Here is a 17,914-nt window from a genome sequence, read left to right as displayed (position 1 = left end):
TGATAAATATTGATTGTTAACTGTTCCAGCTACATGCTGTTATTGTCAAGCGTCTTTATATAGATTGATGATTTCTGTAATATAATTCGTTATACAAGTCCCCACTGCAGGCCTAGGTGCCAAATGCACGGCCCGCCACTGATGTTGAGCATTCATATTCACCTTTGATTTCTTCTTTATCGGTTTCTCAGAGTCTGATAAGTCATCGTCCTCGTCTTCATCATCGTCTTCTTCATCATCCTCCGCGAGGTCCTCCAAATCACTGCTGAGGGACCCGTCGCTTGAGCTGTCTGAAGATGTGCCTGTTTCACTGTTACTTAGTCCAGGAGCCTCTGCTGCCTTTTTACGTTGCCTCTGAGTTGAGAAAAGGGCAAAATGCGCATCACTAAATGTATTTTTTGCCATTTTATAGACAGTATTACATTTTTTGTGTCTGGTGAACAGTCGTAGGAACCAACAACTTACCCTTTCCTTAGTTTTTGGAGCAGCAGGTTTTTCCACTGTCTTAGCTGGGCTATTCTGACAGGGACTGTTGGAGGGCTCTGCTTTTTTGGTTGGATTGGTCGATGCCTGAACAGGGATCGGACTTACACAAAAGCTCCCAGGCTGCGTTGTGGGTTGACAGACGCCGCTGCCATTTACTGCGCCATTCACCCCTTGAAACATAAAAAAAGATTGTCTGTTTCACCTATTCACTTTTCAGAGAACGTGGATGCACAGTCTAATAAAATATCTGGAACCAACTACAAAATGGACTGAGGCAAATATTGATTTGAGCATCTAACTCTTAAAACATGCTGGCTGCAAAATATACAAGGCCAATACTAACGGCTGACATAATAAAAGGCTGAAATTGAAAGGGTGCAAGGAAAAAAAAAGATGACCGAAGGAAAACCAAAAGGCATGTGTGGCTGGATGGAGAGCAATTTATTTGTCTCGAAAAAAGGGAAATTGATCAGGAGAAGGGAGAACACTTGCAAAATTCTGTGACGGTGGAAACTCTAAAGGCAAATGTCACTGCCGTCATACAATTGAATTAATATTTTAGGGGAGAAAATGTCTCTGCATTTGTGCAAAAAATTATTTAAATAGGCATAGAGAATGACTTCATCCTATCTCCTATGTAGTGAGAGACCTCAGCAATTCTTGCAAAAACGTCCTGATCACTCTCAATGATTAAACTCTGGACAATTGGTGCCTTTTCTAGCTTTTTTCCTGTGATGCTATCACAGAAGGCAAAGAAAAAAATGTGATGACCGTCAAGCCAGAATACAGCTTCTGGTAATAACACACTCGAGTACCTTATGTTCAGGCTTCGAAGCACAAGCACTTTTATATTTTTGACTTATTTCAATATACTTGACATCTACCTTGAAGTCGTACGAACAGGACAAAAGTGGCACAAATGGAAAAAAAAATACTCAAAAGACCGTCATCTACTCATGTGCACTAGTCGTCTTGTAGTTGTTGCTGAATTTTCTCAACAGTGATGACAAGGGGCATACACTACTAGTCCAATGAACCCAAACTGGATATCAAGGGTATGTAAGAAATATTCAAACGGTATTTCAGCTTGACACTGGAGTGAATTAATTCAGTTTCCATTGTTTTATGAGGGAAAATTCTGCTAAATCCAAACAAATCTATTGACTAGCTTCCCGGAATGTATTGTGTTTGATTGTTGTGTTTTCACCGCAAATGTCATTGATTCTTCCAAACATTTGTAACATGAGATGAAAAATGCGATAAAGCAAGTTGTTCTCCAGCATTGTCTTTAAGTATTAGTAGATGTGTCTGTGTGGCATACCTTTAGGTGGTTCTTGGCTATTCTTACTGGGCATTCTAATCTGAACAGGACTGGCGCTATGGTTTGGCTGAATGTGTGGGGTAAAGAACGGAGGGAAACCTATGAAAGAAGGAAGAAAGGCAGCAGCTCCTCGCCCATGGGCTTCAGCAGCTCGCCACCACTCTGTCAAGAGGGGAATCAACGTAGTGTTTGCAATTCAAGTGGCAAAAATCAGTCATTACGTTCCAGTGTTTTTGCAATGTCCCCCTCCACGTCTTACCTGACAAGGCTCCGAGCTGGGGGTGGGCAGCCAGAGTAGCTGACATGCCGAGGGAGCCAAGTCCTCCAAACTCCGGCCTGCTCACTCCAGCAGTGTAGAGGGCCCCAAAGGCTGGGTGGTTCACCAGAGGAAAGGCACTTGACAATGTGGAGCCAATGAAGGGCTGCTCTCCAGCTGCTCCAAACAGACGGCCTGAAACAAATCAACCAAAAGTGAAAGCTTTCAAATGTGGTCATAGTTGTGTACTTTATGAAGAACAAGGGCTGCCAAACTTGTTGGAAACTTTTTCACATGGCTATAGTTGAATTATAATATGTCGGTATTTAATGTTTTACACCTGCTTGTTTTCAAACATTTATTGAGGTACAATTTGGGTTGAACATATGTCAAATACATTATAATGAGAGTTATTTAAATAAAGTTTCATTTTCCTATACTTAAGCAGTGTTCTTGTTCAACTGTGCACACTGTTTCAGCGGCTTCCAAGAATATGAAAACATAAAACCATTTTCTTGTTCTTGAGGGATATTTCTGGCCTACTACGCTACTTTTACTGTTGGTCGTGATGGTGGTGCTCCTTTTTAGGTGGAACTTGGTGGAAGATTTTCGGAACCAAACAGATTTTTTTTTAAACACTGAGCCATATCCACGAGAGAGTGAGTAAACTTCTCAACTCAACTTTATCGATGGAGCACTTTAAAACAACCACCGCTGTATACAAAGTGCTGTACATGGAGCAAATATCATACATACAACTATAAACAATCAATTCATAACGAAGACAGTAGGAAGCACAAAACAATACAACTAGGATCAATTCTGAGTCATGCTGAGTCAAAAGCCAAAGACTACAAAGGAGTTTTGAGACGAGTTTTAAAGATGGGCGGCGAGAGGGCTGGATGAATGTTCAGTGGGAGGTTATTCCAAAGAGAGGGACCAGCAAGACTCCACTTAGTTCTTGGTCCCTCTAATAATGTCTGGTCCGCAGACCTGAGGCACTGGGCAGGTGTGTAGGGGCGGAGGAGCTCAGAGAGGTAAGGTGGAGCGAGGTCATTTAAAGATTTGAAAACAAAATAGGATCTTAGAAAGAACTCTAAAATGTATAAGGAGCCAGTGAAGGGATGCCAGAGTAGGAGTTATGTGCTCCCTCTTCTGAGTACCAGTCAAGAGGTGAGCAGCAGCATTCTGGACCAACTGGAGACGTTTGATGGAGGACTGGCTGACTCCAAAGTAAAGTGCATTATAGTAAAGCATTAACTTCATTCTAAAACAAAGACGTAGAATATGAGGTCACTGGCTGACTGCCTCAGCATGGAAGTCGATAGTGGTAGAAATCTGTCACTATTGTCGACTATTGAGGAGAGTACTAGTACAAGTTATAGGATCCCAAATGTCAGAGCTCGTGGATACAGCTTAGATGTGTTCTGCGAGGACGAGAAAAAAGTGCTTGTATAACCACGTCGATCTTTTTTGGTATTCAATTTCACCACAGAAGAATACTTCATTAACGACATCTTCACCGAGACTTTTTCTGAGCACAATCATTTCCGACAGGGGCAGCTGCCACGTATTACCTCCTCCCGGAGTCAGATGCAATTTGGTGTGAGCATATTTCATGCAAATTCAATTTCTGCTCTAGAAAAGGGGAGAACGCCTGCATGATGCCTCTGCATAAGCAAGTAATATACATGCAGGGAAAGTGATGACTGAAGAAAAGGGAGTGTGTTGTGCAAGGTGCAGATCAATGTCAAACTACAATGCACATACACACACTACAGAAATGTAAAACATTCGGAGAACTGCATTTTTTTTTCTCAAACAAACGGACCAAGGGTATTTACAGTGCAGTATAAAGTCCACCCTCTGAATTATGATTTTGAATGTATTATTTTTAACCAGTATGACAGCATTGCACAAACATATCTTGGGAGATTTATGAAAAGCTCTTTGAGCACTTATTCAAAACCCAGCTTGAGGTCCATGTACTTCTGAGGGTTTTTGTTCTCACTAGGAAGGCTATTTAGCCGAGAATTTATGCAATGCTAACTTGCTAGCAGTTGTTCGGCTAACATATAGTCTGGTCCATAAATATTTGGACATTGACACTATTTACAGCATTCCAGCTCTCTACAACACCACAATGGGTTTGAAATTAAACTATCAAGAGGTGCTTTTAAGTTCAGACTATGCGCTACAATTTGAAGTTATTTTTGATGAAATTTAAGTGCTTTATTTTTTAATTGAGTATTTGGTGGACTTTAAACCGCAACAAGTAGCGGTACACAGATCATAGGCCCTAATTTAGGTAATTTCTGCAACCTTAAACAGTTATGTGCTTTCAGTGTCATGTCAAATTAAAAAAATATATATTGCAGCTTCTAGACAATTGGTACAGACTGTACTTCCAAGTATTCAACAAAATATTCTCTTTTACAACATTGCTTTAAAGGGGAAGTCAACCCCCCCCAAAATTTTCATTTTCATTCCAATAAAATGTTCTAAACACGGTTCTGAATTATATTGTGCTTGTGGAATAAATCAACCCATTTTTGGCCCTCTCGGTGGAGGTGTCCATTTTGCCAGGTGCTGTCGGCTGAAAATGACATCACAGTTGCTCAGGGCTCAGTTAATGATCAATCGTGGCTCAGCTTCAGGAAACAGGTGGCGGTGCATAGAACATATTACTGTAAGAAAAAGTTTGACTTGTCCTTTGAACCCTTTGCACTATAAATTCAATAAATTTAACTGGTACATTTTAAATATATATATTTACATATATATAGATAGCTATTTTTGAATGGTTGATATTACTTGCACTTTATTGGGTGTCAATACAGTGGAACCTCAATTTAACGGACCATTACCAATTTAACAAACAGAAAATAGCATCCAGTCCACTCCAAAGGCAGCTTTCTGGCCACAATTGGCCACAGCACTGGTGCAATCAACAGAGAATGGTTCTGTCGCTATTGACACAGTTTCACAGTAGACCAAAGCAAGCTCGTAGAAATGTGGCTGCCATGGTGACTGTGGCGAGAATCCCATTATAGGCAAGCAATGTAAAGCATGGACATTAGCTTAGCAGCGCTGCGGGCATGTAGCTCAAAAGGCGCGTGTTGCATTGATCCTTTCATATCTACAGCTGTTGTATACTGGAGCCACTTTTCATCATGTAGTACATGGGCACATCCCTTAAATATGCATTTTTTTTGTTGTTGTTTTTTTTGGTCAAGCCTTTATTGAACTGAATCGAAACGGAGGTGAAAAAAGGAAGTTCACAAACCGTGGCTCGAGCAACCAGCTGTACGCCAAATGAAAGAAGAAATTAAGAATTACTGTAACATGCTCGAAATTTGGCTACAATGACAGATTTACAAATATAGACAATCATAGATTATGTATTACTGAGAATAAAAAAAAAATAATGCTTAGGAGTAGAGCCATTATTTATACTGCCATTACTACCATCACTGGTTCGAGTGCCCGTAAGATTACTAAGTCATAAGTCATTCAACTAGTGTGCTGAATTGTCCTCGGGATGACAAAGGGTACCTCGACCTTAAACTGGATATCAAGGAGACTAATGCTCAAACGGTTTTCCACTGTATTTCGTAAGCAACTATCAGGGTTGACGTATGAGTGTGTCGGCCTTTGATTTTGCTTCAAGGCCCTTCTCGAACTCAACGACAGCAAAACCTGCCTGATGAATGTCATTAGAATATGCTGAATATGCAACGCGAGCCTTGCTAGCCGAGGTTATGGTGTGTACAGATGAACGACTGCAATGTGAACCCCGGAAAAGGCCAACATACGCAGCATTGACAGTGCCCATCCCTCCACCTCAACACCCCCACACCGACACCAGGCTCGGGCTCTCCTTTCCCAGTCAACACAAAGTGACATCTGCAAATGCCTCCTCATTATTAATGTGGGCTTCCGGAAGGCGAATTGGCGAATAATTAAATCTAAAAAAAAAATTCAAGTAAGGAACGACATAGAGGATTTACCTACTCGCTCCCTCTCACTCGCTCCCTCCCTCGCCCTCGTTCTCATTCTGTTTCAATCCTCCTTCCACTCTGACAAACTGCACCGCCTGCTTTTTTCATGTTTGGATGCTGCCGAAGGGGGATTAATTTGTTGTTTGTTGCAGTCAATCAAATTTCCACAGACAGATTTAAGTTAATTGCATCCGTGAGTTGATCCCAGAAGGAGAGCGCTATGAGTGCTTATTCTCCAAGTGATATCCTCATCAATGACACGCGTACACGCACCAGCAAATGATTGTTTTACTGTATAAATGTTCTTTTGCCAAAGTGTAAGAGGCACATTGAACCTTGAATCAAGGCCTGTACATACTGCCATGATACCGTATCTCTGATGTTACCTGCGTTCCGTTTGACAGTCTTTCATGTTAGTCTGCCTGAAAGGAGCCTTTTTTTCCCTTCTAATTAAACTTGAGATGTAGGAAGAAAGAAGCGAGTTGACAGAAAACCTTTCAGCCATCATCTGGTATATAGTACAGTGGTACCTCGACTTAATGGACGCAAACATAAATCATTTAACAAGCAGCAGTTTATCTTAGTCCATTAATCAATTATCTGAGCTGCCTATCAAGGTGAGGGTTGGGCGCGCTGGAGCCTGCGCCAGCCTTCTTTGGACCAGTAGGCAAGGTACACCCTGAACTGGTAGCCAGCTGTCAAGAGTTTGTAGGGCACGTTTATCTTAATGTGAAATATCCAAATGTAAAAACAGGCTTTATTTTTTGCCACGCAGTTAAAGCTTAATGTCAAAGTGAACATAAAACAAAAGACAATGGGGCACATTATGCATCGAAAACAACCACAATAGTTTTAAAGTCCGCTAGTTTAATGCTAACCCAGAATGCAAAATTCCATATGCAGTGGAACTCTCTTTCCAACTTGATCGGTTCCATGAGCCCATTTGTAACTTAAACCGTTCATAGATCAAGGTAATTTTTCCCTATGATATGAATGGAAGTGCTATTAATAGGTTCCAGCCCCAAATTACTTTTGCTTTTTTTTCACCAGTGTGGTTAAAAATAACTAATATAATGTAATATGAAAATAAATGTAAACACCCCGTTATAAAGAACTTCAACATTTTAAACACATGACAACTATGTACTGCTCATTAACTTTACTGGGGGGGTGGAACGGGTGGGGGAGGTGACTAAAAAAAGAAATTCTGAGAGATTTTGATTAATGTGTCTGTTTCTTTTCTAACTGATTGTTTGATTTTGGCATACCAATTCAGGGAAACCTGTTCAAAAATAATTACGTTAGATGTCACGTTGTCATTTTAAAGATGAATTCTTTCAAATTTCTTTTGATCATTTTTATGTTTTGACTAGTTCGCTCATGCTATCACCAGCGAGTGTTTTCTCATTTGTCTGTCTAATAAAAATAGCAACAACACAAACCGTGGAAAGAAGAGCAGATCTTTCATCTCATGTATGACAAGAGTTTGCGATAACACTCCCTTTAGCACTTTCCCTTTTCTTCAGAGCCATTCTTACAGTTTTGTTTTGGTTTTTTACATGGTGAGCAAAAATTAATCGTGTCTGTCAACACGAGAGCTGCTTCTGCATTGCATTCAGTCACTTCTGACATCTGAGATCGGATGAATGTATTGTACAAACTCAATTCCGATTAAATTGGGACATTGTGTTCAAGAAATAAAAACTCAATACAGTGATTTTGCAAATCATGTTCTTTATCCCCTTAATAGACTCATAATGGCCGTCACTTATATCAAGATTTTCGTGGGGGGTCCAATGTAATAGCATTTCCATTCAATGGGGAAAGACGATTTTAGACATGAGTGTTTTGAGTTATGAAGGCAATCAAACAACAGATTAAACTTGTGAATCAAGGCACCACTGTAGTTTATACAATGCAAAAGGTATTTTGTACAAAAGAAGTGGTTTGGTTGTAATAAAGAAATATGAGTGGGTGGGGGGGGGGGTTCTTGCAGAAAAATCCAGTGGTATCTTTACTTCAAAATGTGATTTCAATAATTTTAAATCAACTTTCACCATTGAAATGAATGAAAATGCCATTCTTGGATACTGATTAATGCGCAGTTTGATGCATACCCCTAAAGAACACATTTTCTCTAAACTTTATTTGTTATGATTAATAATTAACGACTTTCCTTTATGAGAAGACATTATGTTAATGGTTCCTCAAAATAATTAGGATAGAGGTAAATATCAAATATCAAGAGAGAACATCTTATTTGTATTCATAGCAGCCAGTGTTCCAATGCTCACTTGAGCAAAATTCCATGTTGGTGACCCCGACTACAAGAGTGTATAAAAACAAAAAGCAATAGAGAAAAATAAAAGAATTAAAGTACATTTTCGATATTTTACTTAACTTAAAAACAATGTGCATAATTAAACAGGTTCTGCCCCTCCAAAATGACTTTTTCTGAACATAATCTTATTTTGGCATGCCAGCTCATGTTGTTTTATGATTTAATTCTTAATGTCAATGGTAATCAGAAAGCATGCTTAGATTGTCCCAATGTTATGAAGACTAGTAATTCAAATTCTGCTCGCAATGCAAAGCGAAACTCAGAAAACTCCAACTGAGGCACTTATAGGTCAAGGTATGGCTGTATTCGGCTTTTAATTAAACTTAGATGTCAATGGAAAGCGATGACTTGACAGAAAACCTTTCAGCTTAAATGGACAGCATCTGGTACGGTGTATTAGTTGCACAAAAAGGGATATCGTACAAAAGAAGTGGTTTGCTTGCAAAAAGTTCACAGAGCTCGCCTCGCATTTCATTTGATGCTCTGCCCAAAATCGCTTATCTCGAAAATCTGAGCTCACGTAATGGCACAGAGGGATCAGAATGATGTATAATGCATGAGGAAGGAAATGTTTTAATGGCATCTTCTCCAGCGCAACAGCAAGACAAGGCAAAAAAAAAAACGCAGTGCTTAATTTTACGCTTTCCTTCCTTTATCTTGTAAGAGAAGAATTGGGTTCTGTTCCAAGAAAAAACTGGATGCATGCAAATCCCTGCCCAATGTGATTTGCTATGTGTGTGTCGATAGCAAGAGATTAAAGTGAGGTGAGGTGAAAGAGGATGCACAAATCAGTTACCCTTTCCCACAAGGGATATTTCAAAAATACATCTTGAAAACGTATGCACACTTCTCTAATGACTTAACGAGGTGAGCAAAATAGGGCCCGTGGGCTACATGCCAGCATTTACGTCATCCACAGTCCGCTTTCTTGCATTCATTTTGCAGTTTTTGGTTCATTAAAATCCATGATCATTCCATTTTCTGGAGCAGTTATCCTCACTGGGGTTGTGGGTGTGCTGTAGCCGTCTCCCGGGCTACTTCTTCCAGCTTTTCCCGAGGGATCCCGATGCGTTTTTGGTTCATTTATTTATTATAAATAAAATACAACCGTTTACATAAAATGTGCTTCTTTTATTGGTTCATTTATTCTAAATTAAATCAACTATAAATATTACAATTTAAAACAGGAAAAAGGATTTGATGAATTCATCATCAAAATAAATGGTCCTATTCGTCCGATTTGGAAAATCAAATGTGGCCCCAGAGCACAAAAGTTTGCCCACCCTTGCCAAGTATTCTGGGCAGGGCGTACACTGAGTGGATGAAAAATGTTAAATCATGCAGGAAGACGTTGCTCTCTCTTTCTCACACACACACACACACACACGCACGCACGCACGCACGCACGCACGCACGCACGCACGCACGCACGCACGCACGCATCACTCACTCACTCACTCACTCACTCACTCACTCACTCACTCACTCACTCACTCACTCACTCACTCACTCACTCACTCACTCACTCACTCACTCACTCACTCACACGCGCACGCGCACACAGTCATAGAGAGATATAAATATGCACATACAGTACATACACATGCACAAACAATGTCCTGCTGAGCTCGACTGAGGCAGCTGGAACCAGAGAGCTGAAGGTTGTCAGGAGACATGGCCAAGCATGTGTGTGTTTCTCACACAAAAGAAGCCCATAATTGTTTGGGATTCATTAATGCAGCAGCTTTTCAATTGCAACCAAAGCTGTCAGTGGGGGAGGGTGGCGGGGGCGGGAGGAATCCTGTTTGTTGGGAAAGAGGTGTATTCACATACTATTAACTGTATAATTAATACGGCAGGAAACTCATTTTCATGCTAAAGAGAGGAGATGAGGAAGAGGATTCTGAATGCTATCACGACATGAAGGTGGCCACATTTGTCACTTTTAATGGTTTAGAATAGTGATTCTAAAAACGTGGTTATGTGAAGGCACCACTGAATCAAATGCACAAACTGAGCAGAATATGTTAGCGTCTCAAACTTTTTGAGAATCCATTATCCCCATTTGTTAAATACAGTTCAGTTGTATTTAACTTCTAAGTGCCATCCATCCATTTTCTGGACCGCTTATCCTCACTGGAGTCCAGGTGAGCTGGGGCCTATGCCATCTGAGGGGTGTACACTGGACTAGTCGCTAACTAATCGCAAAATAACCATTCACGCTCACATTAACGCAGGACAGTCAAGAGTGGAATGCGGGAGGAAACAGCAGTACCTGGACAAAGCCCACATAAGCATGGAGAACAATGTGCAAACGCCTCACAGCAAGACCGGCGCCCAGATTCAGACCCTCAAAAACAGTGTTTATTTAGGTACAATCTTTAGTGTTTATTATGATACTTCTGTAATTTATGTGCGATATATTTTCAAGACGAAGCGAACTCACTTTTTATCATATATGTGAAACAATTATTAGGACTTCTTGACAGCAGTAAGAAAAATATCTATCCATCAGGTATCTAATCCCCTAATTCTCACGAGGACCGTGTCACCTGTATGAAAAATATGATCTATGAAAAAAAAGTAAATCAGTCAACTCTGGCCCCATCTTGTGCCTCTAATTTGACTTTTTCCAAAACCATTGCAGAGGCAGAAGGTGCGACTTACAAGTGAACACACTCATTGACATACTCATTGATGACACACCATGCCACCTCGTAAATCACGCCTTCTTCAATCAGTTGCTTTTCCTCGGAGGTTGTGGTTTCATGTGTATCAAATTGGAGGCACAAACCAAAAGCGACCTTTTTTCCCCCCATATATTTATCGTATACTGTGAAGTCATAATGGCTGCTTCAACAAACATGACAAATGAGGGATTTAAAAAAAATGCAAATTCCCTCTTTGAGTTCAATATACATTTTGAACAAATCTATTCACCTAATGTTAAAATAAGCACATTGAAACACTTGATGCTTTTCCCATATTCAAGCACATTGTTAACATTAAAAAATGTGCATGTTACAGTGACTGACATCAATGTTAAAATTACCTTTTCGGAATGAAACCTCTGCCTTGTTTTTGACGACCACAATGTTATTTTTTTCCAGTGGTCCGAGGTGAACAATGTGTGGTCTGACTTTTCGTGATTCGACTTGTTTTATTGATTACACTGACCAAAGATTGACTCAGGCCAAAAGATAAAGTGCTGCTCACCAGAGGTGCTGAGGGCAGAACCCAGAGCCGAGGGGCTCGGGGCCAGGCTGCTCTTTGAGTGGGGAGCGGGAGATGACGACGAGGAAGAGGAGGATGAGGAGGAAGAGGCCGCAGGGGAGGAGGTGCGCGCAGCAGACAGGGTGGGCGCAGGGGAGGCCAGCCGCTCTCCAGACTCCATATCTGTCAAACACAATCCAATCAGTGGGGTTACAATAGCAAAAACACACACACGCACACAAACCTTAGCGCGTACACACACATGCAAGCACCCACACCTGCACAACATCTCCAACACACACACGCACGCACGCACGCACGCACGCACGCACGCACACACACACACACACACACACACACACACACACACACACACACACACACACACACACACACACTGACACTTTTCCTTTCACATCTCACTTCCCCTGAACAATATTTCTATTTAGCCATGCTCACTGCCTCTCAGCTTCTATTGATTCTATGCGAGCTCGCAAGGAGAATGTCGGTCTAAGAGCCAATAGCCAACAACAAAGCACATTTTGCTTTTGGGATTCAAGAAAACTGCAGCTGTCCCAAATGCGTTCTCGGCTTTGCCGCTGGTGGAAATTGACATGAGATGTTGAGGGCAAAAAAATATACATATTCAAAAGCAAAATGGTTTTGGGTTGCCAAATTCTGGGAAGATGAGACTTTATATGGCAGGAATACACCATGATTGTACACAATTAAAAAGATACTTACAGTACATACAGTCAAGGAAAATAATATTTTAAACTCAGATTTCACGCACAATCAGATTTTATGCAAACACCGTGGTCCCCAAATTGAGTTTTTCGAGTTACGAGCACAAGCTTCCGATGTGCTGCCCCTTAAAAGTGAAGTGGAAAGCTATGTCGGAAACTGCAATTTCCCCAAATCCCCAACAACAGCAAACTTTTTTAAATGTATAAAGTGTCAAGAAAAGTTCAGTGATTAATAAGTGCAGTCTATGGTGTTTACTTATGGATTCATGAAACATGAATAGCTGGAGTTATAGAGGCACAGATTTGTTTGAATGACTGATTTGCTGATTTATGTTAACGCCACACGTATCTGGTCGAATGTTGTGCAGTTATTGTTGTGAATAAAGACTCCAAGTGAGAGTGTTTAGGAAACTCTTATTGACGTACATAAATAAAATACACTGTCTTTCATATTAACTCATTCACTTTTAAACTATGAGAGCAAAGTTTTTATGAATAATAAATGGGATATTTATTGGAAGGCAGATTCATTTATTGCTTTGTGCTAACCTAATCCTAACCAGATTATTACATTGCACGCTCTCTACATCGGTTTCTCTCTCACACAGGAACATTAGGACCTTTCTCCTTATGATATAGCCTTAGATAGCTCTTATTTTTGCGCAAATTCAAAAATTGTACATAGACATTTTAGAAAGTTTGTTTTATGTATAGTTCCCCATGCCTTCCCAGCAAACCGGCATGATTCTTATTCTATGTACATTACTCCCTGACGCAAAGGGGAGGAAATAAAGTAAACAAGCAAATAGTTTTAAAGGCGTAATATAGTTCCGATGAACAGAATTGGGTGGTGTGTTTTAAACGTGTTTTCATTTAGAGAGGACATAAAGGTTCCGTTGAGGCAATTATTTTTTTATCCCTAAAATAAACAAAGCAACTTTGTGAAAATTACCTACTATCATCTACTTTCTGTCATGGTTGGGTCATTCAGCACCAAGCTCTCCACAAACATGTGGTGTCATAAACCGGAGAGTTCGACACTGGGCTGGGGTGCGCCCGGAAGATGAGCGCCCCCCTCTCCGGTTTATGACACCGCATGTTTGTGGAGAGCTTGGTGCTAAATGACCCAACCATGACAGGTTCCCCATTGAAATGTTAGTATCTGTTAACAGCGACCCAAAAATACAAAATAAAAGTTTTGACTGAATGTGTTAAAAAAATGTAAAGAATTAAATACTTTTTGCAAAAAGTGTTGTCACTTTGCTTTTTTCGCCTTTTTTCTCCCAGCTCACTCATAGGTTTTGAATTATTTCGTGTTTTAATTCAGCGGCTTCTGCTCAGCGCTTTCACAGAAAAAAAGTTAATTTGGCAAAACATCTGCAGAGTAAAAATAGGTTCAATAAAACAGGATATGTGAGCACAAACAACACTTTCCCTGCGTTGTAAACAATGTGGAGTGCTTGATGGATGAATGGATGGATGGATGGATGGATCATGTGCAATTCACTGCCACTGCCATCTAATGGTGGAGTGCCTGAAGCTCAATTGAAAGTCACATTTTTGCAAGACAAAAATAAATCAATTAACCAACACCTACTCACAACTCGAAAGCCAAAGCACCATTGTACAACAAAATGCATCCTGATAAATGGGTGATAACGGTAATATGCTGGCCTACTTAAAAAATCGTCAAGAGCTCTTTTGAGGCCTTTGAAGGCGACGTCAATGACGCATTAAAACAGTAGCGAGTCACACAACTAACACACCAACCATTATCGACAGAAACTCTCACAAGAAGTATTTCAGCAGCCAAACAACAGACTTACATTAGCCAACTTTAATCTGCTTTCGTTTACAAAAACAATGTGCCCACACAGTCACCAACATGTACAGCCAAACAAATACGAAAGAGCAAAAACCAAACACATCATGCACGTGCCCACACACACCCTCCAACCTCAGCAGGTCCCCTTAAAACCAAAAACAAAAAACACAAGCACACCCACACACACACACACACACACACACACACACACACACACACACACACACACACACACACACACACACACAGTCACCTCCCCGGTCTCTCACGTCAACCTGACTCTTTTCCTGTCTTCTCTTTTGCCACATCCCTCTGCCTGACACTAATCCAGCAGTGGAAATCCCCCTCAAAAGCACAGTTTGCAGATTGTGTTTTACAGGCGGGCTTTGTTATTGTGTCATTACATATAAACAGTCTCTTCCTCCATCTCTTTTGCCTTCCCCCTTTTCCGCCACCCCCTCTTACCTCCCTCTCTCTCTCTCTCTCCTCTGCAGAGCCACTGATTAAATCTCTGAGACAAAAGCTGCTATCCTCTGAATATCAAGTATCAGCCTTTCGCCAGGAGCAACACTGACAAGAGAGGGAGAGAGGGGGTGAGAAAGAGGCACAGATGACAAGGAAACCTGCTGCAGTCCACAGGGAGGAGGCTGCTGTGCCATCCGTCTTGGGCAGCCATTGCTGCAGTGGGGGAAAAAAAAAACCCAAAAAACGTGGCAGTTGTCTAATTATGAGCAAGGTCAAAGGTCCTACAAATCTCGCCTCTCATGCAAGGTGACACAATTTGAGCTGAAGACACAGACTGACAAATATATCAATGTGGCATACTGGATCGGAGAAGATTTGAGTATGCAAACTAGACCTGATCAGATGTATTGGTAACATTTGGGAGGGCTGTACTCTGTCAACTCTTAGGGAATCATCCCCATGTCACTAAGCTTTATTAGAAAACCTTTTAAAGTGATGTCACATGGCTAAGAGGTCCCATGGAAGAAATCAGATTTCCCAAAGGACACAGCGCAAAGAAACAGTTCTGAATCTAAAAACAATGTCTTTACAGACTAAAGGTAAATGTTCTGGAATTGGATTTTCGTGATCATGGTTCCACTCTTTACACTCAACTAAATGTCAGGCCTTAATCTCAAAACAACGGGCCAAATACAAACATTCTACTGTATTTTTCTTGTATTTCCGTCATTCTCGTTCCGATTTTTGAATGGCAGAGAAGCGGAGTTCTTGCATTTTAAGATTAGTGCCTCTGTCAAGCAGAACGAGGTACATTTCTTTGTGCTTAAAGAGACAGATGATTCACTGTAATACATCCGGATCCTCTTGGAACATTTTTTTCCTTTGGTACAAATCTGCAAATAATGTAAAGCACTCGCCGGAAAACGTCTCGCCTGTTCTTTTGAGCCGAGGGACAGCTACATTAGTGTTAGTGCAACTGAAGCTGACACTCTTGACACACGACGAGAAAAAGTGAGGCTCGGGGTGAAGAAAAAAAACATTCCTTTTTGAAAGAGTGAGGTCTGTGGCAACTCCTGAAGGAAAAGAAAATCAAGTATCATTACAAGTATGATGAAGATGGAGGGGGAACGGTGGCCCTGCATAATTATCATAATGTACATGAAAACAAAAGGCTCGCGCCTCAGAGGACAAGCAAGCTTATGTGGTGTCAGCTGGTACGTGAAGCGCATCATTTCCTACCTTTTGCAGATGGGGAAAGAGAGGAAACGAGAGATGCTAAAGATGGAGGAGAAAAATTATCAACAAAAACAAGGTGGGATTTTGTTGTAGAAAAAAGACAGATGATGAAGAAATAAGACCCAAGCAAACCTGCATTTTCTCAATATCTACACTGACTGCTTCGCCTTGTCAGAATGTGATGATGTGAATAGAATTGATTCCCCTCCCTAACAAACATGAAAAAAAAAGCAATCCCTCTGTTGCAGAGGTGTAAAGCGGCGCTACCCTCCCCCTCATCTGCTCTCATCTCTCAAAGGGCCTCTTTCTGGGGATGAGAGATGGCGAGGGAAAGGACAGAAGGGGAAGAAAAGAATGCGAGGCCAGTCCGTTTTCCTCTGGCGACCGCGAACTGATCACTGACGGCAATTAAATCCATTAACAATAATACCATTGAGCTTGGCTGTGTATCACCAAACAGAACGACTGCAACACGGATGCAGTGCCAAGGTATTTAAAGATCCAATCCTGACTTAATTATGAGAACTTCAAATGGATTTAGCATCAGAATTAGCTTGATATTATTGGTAATTAACAGCATCCACCGCAGTGGCCAGTTCTACAATATCTGTGAGCAGCTAAATCAATTTGACTTGAAGAGCGGCAGCCAATCAACAAGAAACGCTGCGAGCACAAACAGCAGGTCTTGCAGCAGCAAGGAGAAGGGAGAGAATTTATGCTAATGGCCGGGCTATGATTTATAAGGTGTATGTACCAGTGCGCCACCACTAGGCCTACAACAGAGCGCTCCGCTGTCAATGCATGCGGCCAATAGCCCCTGGATCCAACAGCCCTTCGGGAGAGGGTATTGCTATAAACAGAACTGTGGTTTTATGGTTGCATATAGAAGCCTTTGCATGTCAGCTTCATCTAAAAGATGTGGGCTTGGGCTGGGTAAGTGTATAGAGGAGCAAGAGTGGTGGTGGACTGCCCTGCGCCGCTTCCAGTGTGCCCTCGCATCGCACATTTCTTTTTCAGCGCTCTCAGCAGTGTCCTGCATCAAGTACCTGGATAGAGATACTGAAATGATATCGCGGCTAAAAGCTAAAACATCAATAAAAGCAGTGGAATGATAGATGACAACACATGAAACTTGATGTTTCTTATATTTCTAGTTAATATTGGGCAGTGGAGAACATCCAATTCAAATACTTTGTACATGAATAAATTATAGCATCATCTAATTTCTCTCCGATACGAATATATGCGCGCATTAAGCCATAAGGCTTATGTTTCATTCTCTGTTCTTTGTCCTTCACAGGTGCTTCAGGTGGCGACCCTTCACGCTTGTCACACTGTTGTTGTGTGATGCTATGCCCAACAGCGCAGAAGTACCTGAACTGAAATGACGTGACAGCGAATAAATTTTGACGGCTACCTATCACAGTGCTTTTCGAGTACAGATTTACCATGCAACCCGAGTTGTAAGGGTGTCTTGCATGCATGCAGCAATTGAACAAAAAAACAATCCCTCCCTACCCCCGATGTGTCTCAGTCCTGCCCCATTCCTTCCTTACCCTTACAACACACACACACACACACACACACACACACACACACACACACACACACACACACACACACACACACATAGAGTAACAGATGGCTGATACTAACTGCGATAATCCGCCAACAGAGTCATCAGCATGGATCAGTGGTAATCAGAGTGTGGACACAATGTCTCTTCTCCGGCCGTAATGGAAGGAGCGCTTGGGAGGGAAATGCATTATTCCGTGTGATGCCCTGACCCCATTCAAAGACACACGGTGGTGGCTTCCAGCTCGCTTTCTTTATGTACTTTGCTGCAGCTGACAAAATGGCATCATGACTGCATCTGCTGCACAACCTCTCCTTACAAACCAAAAAGCTCCGGAGACCTACGGTAATAAACCACCCGACACAGATAACTGCGCAGTTCTGTGCAGTCATTTGCCAAAGAAATAAATGTTCAGTGACTCTGATTACGAGGATAGCATCAATAACAG

The 17,914-nt window shown here is 41.3% G+C and overlaps 1 protein-coding gene across 14 annotated transcripts in view; it reads right to left on the bottom strand.

Moving 5' to 3' along the window:
• Positions 1–17,914, bottom strand: part of baz2ba (bromodomain adjacent to zinc finger domain, 2Ba) — a 98,783-nt gene that overhangs the window by 31,523 nt on the left and 49,346 nt on the right. For all 14 annotated transcript variants that reach the window (XM_019886687.1, XM_019886683.1, XM_019886682.1 and 11 more), the window contains 5 exons: positions 11,622–11,801; positions 2,067–2,258; positions 1,808–1,969; positions 466–656; positions 163–354 (listed from right to left, as the gene is read on the bottom strand). In XM_019886687.1, the coding sequence (XP_019742246.1) occupies positions 163–354; positions 466–656; positions 1,808–1,969; positions 2,067–2,258; positions 11,622–11,799 (915 nt within the window). In that variant the 5' untranslated portion in view covers positions 11,800–11,801. The remainder of the gene's footprint in view (positions 1–162; positions 355–465; positions 657–1,807; positions 1,970–2,066; positions 2,259–11,621; positions 11,802–17,914) is intronic.

Source organism: Hippocampus comes, unplaced genomic scaffold, assembly GCF_001891065.2.
Source record: "Hippocampus comes isolate QL1 unplaced genomic scaffold, H_comes_QL1_v1.1 scaffold261, whole genome shotgun sequence".
In the NCBI taxonomy this organism is placed as follows: domain Eukaryota; kingdom Metazoa; phylum Chordata; class Actinopteri; order Syngnathiformes; family Syngnathidae; genus Hippocampus; species Hippocampus comes.
Note: the sequence above shows the minus strand (reverse complement) of the source record. Positions and strands in the feature narration are given on the sequence as shown.